A 7,904-nucleotide genomic window follows, 5' to 3' on the forward strand; every position below is an offset into this window, starting at 1 on the left:
GCAAGAAGCATGATACATTTCAGAAACCAAAGGGTGGCTGCAATAGAATATGGTTGTTTACATGATCTCAAAGATTTTATTAATGTGTGGTAATGTGTAAATTTATTCATGTGTGTAGTAATGTTACCACAAAAAATGAGCTTCCCTAGTTCAGTCAGTAATAATAATGCTCATTAGTTGAAAAGACCTACGTTCAAATCTTTCTAAGACACAAAGAATCTTTATAAGAGCTTTGAAGTAAAGGTGAGTTAGCCAGTGTTTTCTTCATTCAAAAGCCCTTCAAAATATATTCTCAATCTGTTTCTTATATCCACACCCCTTCTTAATACTCTTCCTTCAAAGTCTTTTGATCTGCCTCACACATAAGATGTCCTTTTGATGCCTTATTTCTACATTTTGCCAATCGATAAATTTTTCTCTGTCCTTCCTTTGTTTCTAATTAATCATAACGATCTTGATATGCCACATCCTTTGCCTGTGCAACAACTCTCTTGGCTTCTTGCTTTTTCTCTCTGTACTCCTCTCAGTCCTCTTCCACTCTTGACTTGTCCTACTTCTGCTTTGCCTTCCTCTTAGCCATCACTGCTTCTTGTACATTATTATTCCACTACCAACCCTCCTGCTCTCTAATTTTTCTAAAATTTCTAAATTTTAGATAAATTTTCTAAAAATTCTCTAATTTTCCTAAAGGTCTTTGACAGGATGCCACATGGAATTCTAATCAGTAAAGTGCAGTACATGAGGATGGATATAGGGTTGGTGAGATGGATAGAAGGATGGTTGATGAAGAGATATCAGAGCAGTTTATTCAGGAGTAGAGCAAAAATGAAGGCATTAACAATATAGGAAAGATCTGAGAGGGATTGTTCAATTATTTGCCGATAATGCAAAGTTGGATAGAATAATAGTTAATAGATGTGATGTCAAAATTTTGCAGGGTGAATGGATAGATTGGCAGATGGGAAAAGGAAAATGGATGTCATTTTCATGTGGCAAAGTGTAGGTTATGCTTTTTGGAGTGAGAAGATTACCAGCTGTATACCACATTGGTGGAACTGTAGTCCAGGAAATTGATGAAGCTGGAGACTTCGGAGTGTTAGTGGATAGGTAGGTAAAGTTCAGGGGGCACATAGCAAAAGTGACTAAAGTAGCTCATCAAATTACTTGGTTACTGAAGAATACTTTGATGAGCAGAGACAAGCATGTTATTTCGAGCTTTGATAAGACCCCATCTGACTACTGTGTGTAGATTGGGTGGCAGGGTGTCTTGGTGATTAGCAGGAGGCAGAGAGAATCTAAGGGTGAGTTACCAAGATGGTAGCAAGTCTATGGAATGAACCTTACGAGAACAGGTTGAAGATTTGTGAGTTACAGAAACTGGTTAATAGTTGGGAAAAGGATGGTATGATTGAGACATACAAATTATTGAGGGTTTTTTACAAGATTAATTCAGAAGAAATTATTCAGAATTTGTGGTGGTTGGAGAATGAGGGGCTATTCATGGAAACTGAGTAAGGATGTTAGAACGAGGTTTTTTGCTGGGAGAGTGAGTAGTGAATGAATGGAATAGGTTGCCATATTCTGTTGTGAGTACCATGACTGAATGAGTTCAAAGCAAAGTATGATAGATACTGTGCAAACAATGTTTAGGGCCTCCCTCAATGAGTCTAAGAACTCCTTGCAGTGGCCTGTAATAATAATAATATTCAACCATAAATGCTTAGGTATGGATTTCTGACATGTAAACTTAAGGGGTGTACAGGATATGATAGTACTACGTGAAAAACTTACATCATTACTAACTTCTTATCTATAATTTTTATCCAAATCAATCTGATACCTGTCAAGGCTCCAACATTATCAGTGGCAGAGAGCACTTGTTTTATTAATCTTTACTCTACCATTCTGTTTAAGTGACCATACCACCTGAGATTAGCTCTGCTAATGCATTCCTGGATGCTAACAATGTCAAGTTCTTTCCTAATATCCTCATTTTTAATATGATATTGCCATTGGTGCCATCTGTTCACACCTCTAATCTTTCTCAGACTCTCATATCTACAGTCTCTAGTCTTTGGTCAAGTGTTTTACTTCTGATTCAGCTCTCAGATCCATAAGTTAAAACTGGTTTGAACACCATCTTGTATACAGCTAATTTAGTGTTCCGACTAATTTCTCTCTTATTCAATATGAATTTATTCAATTCACTTCCTACCATACCAGCTTTGTTGATACTGTTGTCTATTTCCATATTTAATTTACCATCTTCACTAAAAATCATGCCTAAGTAGCTGAAATGTTTTACTTGTTCCACAGGTTCTCCGTTCACAGCACAGTTGACATTTTTAACGATTCTGCTATTTTCATTGTCATTGTCTTTTTATTGCTGACCTTCATACCATATCTATTACAACAGTTATTCAATTTAGTCAGAGAATCTTGCAGACTTGTAGTAGATTTATTCAGAAGTATAACATCATCCACATAAAGCAAAGAGCTGAGATTAACATCTTCAATTTTGATATCAGGTTGAATACCACTTTCATAATGTGATCCATATAGATAAAGAATAACAGAGAGGATAATGTACATCCTTGTCTGACACCGGATTTAACATTAAACCACCTTCCTGTACTTCCTTCAATTCTAACTGCTGACTTACAACTCAAATAAAGACTACGTCTCACTTGATATAATGCCCCATTGACACCATATAAGTGTAGAGTTTTGAATAGCTTCTCTCTCTCTCTCTCTTGGCATTTTGTCATATGCCTTTTCCAGATCTACAAAACTTAAATACAGATCTTTGTTATATTCCCATGATTCCTCAACTATTTATTGTAACTTAAATCTGATCCTGACAGCCTCTATTTGGCCTGAATCCAGCTTGTTCTTCACCAAGCTTCCCTTCCACAATCCTTCTCAACCGTTTCTCAAGTATACTTGCATAAATCTTGCCAGGAACACTCAGTAGGGAAATACCTCTGTAATTCTCACATTCAGTTTTATTTCCTTTTTATATATGGGTACTATGAGAGCTCTACTCCAATCATCTGGAATTCGTCCCTCTGGCCATGTTTTTTGAACTGTTCAGTACACAACCGTAAGTCTTTTATACCTTCATACTTGAGCATTTCTAGTTGAATATCATCTACCCCAGCTGCCTTTCCACGTTTCAGGCTTTTGATAGCTTTTTCTACTTAGGGTATGAATATGTATTCTTGATTGCATGCCTGTTAAGTGTTTTTTACCACTGTGCTGTCACTGATTGTTTTGTTTAGCAATTTTTTGAAGTAATTACTCCATACATCAAGGATATTTTTTTCACCGGTTTTCATGTCACCTTTATCATCTCTAATTCCTTTTACTCTTTCCTCCATTTCTGAGCTATTTCTACAACCTCCAGAATATCTTACCACCTTCTTGATATTTATTTTCTATGTTCTTGCCAAAGTTCTTCCCATGACTTTTGTTTAGCTGGTTTTACACACTGTTTAGTTTTATTATATACATCTCTGTATTCTCTAAGAGCACAAGCTGATTTATTTGCCAGGAACTTTTGATATGCTTTCTTCTTTTCCTTCACTGCCTCTTTAACTTCCTCTGTCCACCATGGAGTTCTGATTTTTCTATCCTTGCAGACAACCTCACCATCTGTCTCTCTGGCCGAATCAATCAATGTTTTCTTCAGGACTTGCCACTCTCCAAGGTTTGGTTCCTGTTCTCAAACCCTTTCATTTTTTCTTCAATCATGTTTGTGTATTTTAGTCTACAGTTCTCATCTGAGAGCTGCTCATCTTTTATTCGCTTTAAAACTTTGTTACATATTTTCCTTTTTAATATGAAATTCAATTTTATCCTGTTCAAGACTAAATGGTGATCACTTCCAATTTCATATCCTCTGTACACTCTAGTGTCCTGAACCAGGTAGAAAACATCACTATCAGCAGTAACACAGTCAATGAGACTTTTCTTATTCCTTTTCTCTTCTCTCCATGTGAATTTGTGCACATTTTTATGTTGAAACAGTTTGTTAATAATATCCAGTCCATGTCCTGAGCAGAAATCCAACAGGTATATGCCATTACTATTAAGCTTTGCTCTTTTCTCCAAATTTTCCCAAAATATTTTTGTATATCTGACAATCATTTCCTTCCCTGCTATTTAGATTCCCAACAAGGACCAATTTTTCATTGTGTCAGTTGCTTTCTCTAAAGCCTCAAAAAATTCCTCTACTTCTTTAGTAGAACCTTGTGTGGGACCATAGGCACAAATAAGTCTCGTTGTCTAGTTTCCCATTCTGATATTTGCCTACATTATTCTACTTGATAATGCCTGCCATTCAAGAAGATTAACATCATATTTAGTGTTGAATACTATGGCTACTGCTTCTTAGAGGTATAGTCAAAAGATTAAATTCCAGGTGATTGGAGTAGTTCTTATAATACCTGTCCATAAAAAGGAAATAAAACTGAAAGTTAGTAGTACAGAAAAGATTTATGCAACTATACTTGAAAAGATACTAAGAAAAGTTTTGAAAGCGAAATTTGGAGAAGAGCAAGCTCGGTTCAGGAAGGTTCAGATTTTTACTTTAAAACAAATTGTTTTAAAATAAATTATGTGAATATTACTGAGATCTCTGTTGTTTTATAGATCTGGAAAGGGCATGTGATGAAGTAACAGGAGAAAAGCTATTCAAAATGCTACATTTATGTGGTATAAATGGTACTTGACATTGAGAAATACATGGTCCATATTTGAGTTATAAATCAGCAGTTTGAATCTCAGGGATACAGGAATATGGTTTGATGTTAAATCAGGTGTGAGACAAGGTTGCATATTATCTCCATTCTTGTTCATCTGTTATATAGATCACATTATGAAAGAAAGTGTATTAAATCTGGTGTTAGAATTTCAGATGTTAATCTCAGCACTTTACTTTATGCAATTGATGTTGTATGCTTAAAATATTGAGTACAAGTCTAAAAGAGATTGAATAACTCTTGTGTTAAAATTCCTATATGAATTAGAAAAATGTATGGTCACCTGGGTTTCTTTCGAATGAGAAAGTGTAGGAGAGGATCTAGAGGTAAGTAACCAAGATGGTGAGTGGTCTGTAGAATGCTCCCTATAAGGATAAATTGAGGATTTGTGGGTTGCAAAAGTTGATTAATAGGCAAAAAAAAAAGGGGGGGGGGATATGATAGAAACATTTAAGTTAAAGAATTTTATAGGATTGATGCAGGGGAAATGTTTCTGCACTTAGCTAGTGAAGGTAGAACAAAAGGTCATCCCTGAAAGTTGGATAAGAGTGTGGTTAGCAAAGGCATGGACTAGATTTTTTTGCTTGGAGAGTGGTGAGTGAATGAAATGGGTTGCCTCAGTTAGTTGTGAGTGCTTTGTCTGTTAAATAGTGTCAATGAGAGATATGATAGATATTGTGTTAATAGTTTGGGTCTCCCATGATGAGTCTTAGAACTCCATGGAGGGAGGTGTCTGTGTAATAATAAAAAGAGGGAATGTGCAAGTAAGCAAGGAACACTGAGAACATCAACTGCATCCAGAATGGAAAATATAGTGCAAGTAAAGCATTTCATCTCTTAGGGCACAGTTTTTGGTGAAGAGATGGCAAATTAAATATGGAATAGACAAAAGAATTAGCAGATTTGGTGATGGAGTCAACTGAATAAATTTATATGAAATAAGAGAGAAATTAGTCACCACTAAATTATCTGAATACAAAACGGTGTTCAAACTAATTTCAACTTATTAATCTGAGAATTGGGTTAAAAATAAAACTGGATCAAAGACTAGAGATGGCAGATATGCAAGTCCTGAGAAAAATTAAGTATTTGAACAGATGACATTAGTGGCAGAATTATATTAGATACAAGGATATTAGGAAGAAACTTGACTTTGTTATCATTCAGTTATGTGCAAACTCAGCTGATTTAAGGTAGTATGGTTACTTAAACAAAATTGAAGTGAAAGGTAAGCAAAGCAGTTTTTTGTTTTGCTAGGATGGCAGAAAAAAAGACCTAGAGGAACGACAAGATCTAAGTGGTTTGGTATAGTAAGACTGAGAGAAGAATGAAATATGAGATTTGATGATATCGGTGTCCTGCCAGATAACTGTGTAATTGTAGGAATATTGTCAATAGGAAGTTGGTGATGTTAACTTTTCATATAGTATTATCACAATATCCCAGCCCCCCCCCCAACAAGGGTACATATCGAAAATTTGATGATGCAGGTGCAGTAATAATATTTAATTTAATGAAAAATTTATTGGAATCTTAGTTAAACCATTTCAGCAAAAATTGTATTTGATTTAAAGTAGGAAGCATAAGTTTTAAGAAACTATGCAGGAAAATATTTAGTCTTATAATAATAAAATGTAATTGTACTTTTCCACCCTAAAGATTAATAAAAATTTGTTTCAGGGATTTACTGCTCATTTGATAAGTTCAGTTGCAGAGTGGATTCTAGTGTTAGCCTTTGACTTCTTTATTTTGACATTTGTACGTGAGATGCATCGAATTACCATGAATTCACCTAAAGTAAGTGCTGTATGTGTTTAAATTTGTTTGAAATTGTTACTAAAATTCCTATTAGTATATTTTTTCTCTACTTCCATGCTTATTTGTTTATTTTTCTAAATCTAGGTAAATTTTCTGACAGAGGACAATGGTCTTACTTGTGATCTTTACAGCAGTGAAGATCATGTTGAAATTGGTCATTCACACAGCTATAGTTCTGACCATATATCTCCATCAGTTGAATCTGTTAGTGGAAAAGTTTTTTCAACTCATGCAATCCTTCACTAAATCATCCTGAAACTTATTTTTTCAAATGAAGATAGGACACTGTGAGTGTAAGTTGAACACAAAAGATGACCGACATTTTCATCATCACTTGATGGTAAATCAAGAAGATATATAAATTGCTAAATTTTCTGTAGTAATCTCAACATCTGTAAACCTGAAATCTAAATTAATTGTGTGTGGGGGAGTTTAAGAATGATATGGCCAGGAAAATTCCTTTAACTGCATTCTTATGAGCAGATCTGATAACTGGAGGTAATCATATTTTTGTATAATTATATCAGTTTATTATTAATATATATTTTTTCTATCATGCAGTTCTTTTGATCTGTTGATATGCAATAGTAAATGTGGAGTTGGTTTTAAAATAACTGAAAATACTGTGTTAAGAAGAGTGCTCTTAACTTTCATCATCTGAATATTTCTTAGGAAATTTTTTTTTAACGTTTAATATCAAATACTTATTTAAAAAATCTCAAGGTTGTTGAGACCATGCTTAGAAATGTATATATTTATAATGTGTGTATAGCTAATAACTTTTTTCTCCTTTCAGTTTTGATTTGTCTTTCATGAAATTTATTTAAAATTATTTTGTAATTAATTTACTCTTTGAATTTATGAATTCTGATATTGCCTTAGACCAACAATCACAATTATTCTTTTATAACTCTAAAAGGAAAATTAATTTTGTCATATTTTATGATTGCAGAAGTGCAATATGTACTTAACCAAGAGAAGCTAAAGCATTTTGTCTATTAAGATAGGAAACAAAACATTACTTTCCTCTAAACTGTGTGGAAAAATCTTTGGTAGGATTAAATCATTCTGTAGATAACAGTAGAATTCCTTTTCCTTACATGCAAAGGTTTGAATATTTAAAACATCTGATAATGATTCATGTTGAAGATTATTTTTTATGCATTACTTGAATGATCACTCTTCTGCACTACTACTTGTGATAAGCATTGTTTCGCCTTTAATTTTATTTTTAAGATTTTTATACCTGACAGTAGTATTCTATGTTGAACTGTAACATATCAGATTTTCCTTTTGCAAAATGTTTTATTGGAAGGGGAAAGT

General features: G+C 33.9%; 1 protein-coding gene across 5 annotated transcripts in view; it reads left to right on the forward strand.

Annotated features, from left to right (window-relative positions):
• Positions 1–7,659, forward strand: part of LOC150092836 (DNA damage-regulated autophagy modulator protein 2-like) — a 151,947-nt gene extending 144,288 nt beyond the window's left edge. For all 5 annotated transcript variants that reach the window (XM_090414539.1, XM_090414538.1, XM_090414542.1 and 2 more), the window contains 2 exons: positions 6,444–6,560; positions 6,666–7,659. In XM_090414539.1, the coding sequence (XP_090270665.1) occupies positions 6,444–6,560; positions 6,666–6,827 (279 nt within the window). In that variant the 3' untranslated portion in view covers positions 6,828–7,659. The remainder of the gene's footprint in view (positions 1–6,443; positions 6,561–6,665) is intronic.
• The last annotated feature ends 245 nt before the right edge of the window (positions 7,660–7,904 follow it).

The sequence above is a fragment of the Typopeltis vanoorti genome, chromosome 25, assembly GCF_054136105.1.
Source record: "Typopeltis vanoorti isolate ZY-2024b chromosome 25, IOZ_Tvanoo_1.0, whole genome shotgun sequence".
Classification (NCBI taxonomy): domain Eukaryota; kingdom Metazoa; phylum Arthropoda; class Arachnida; order Uropygi; family Thelyphonidae; genus Typopeltis; species Typopeltis vanoorti.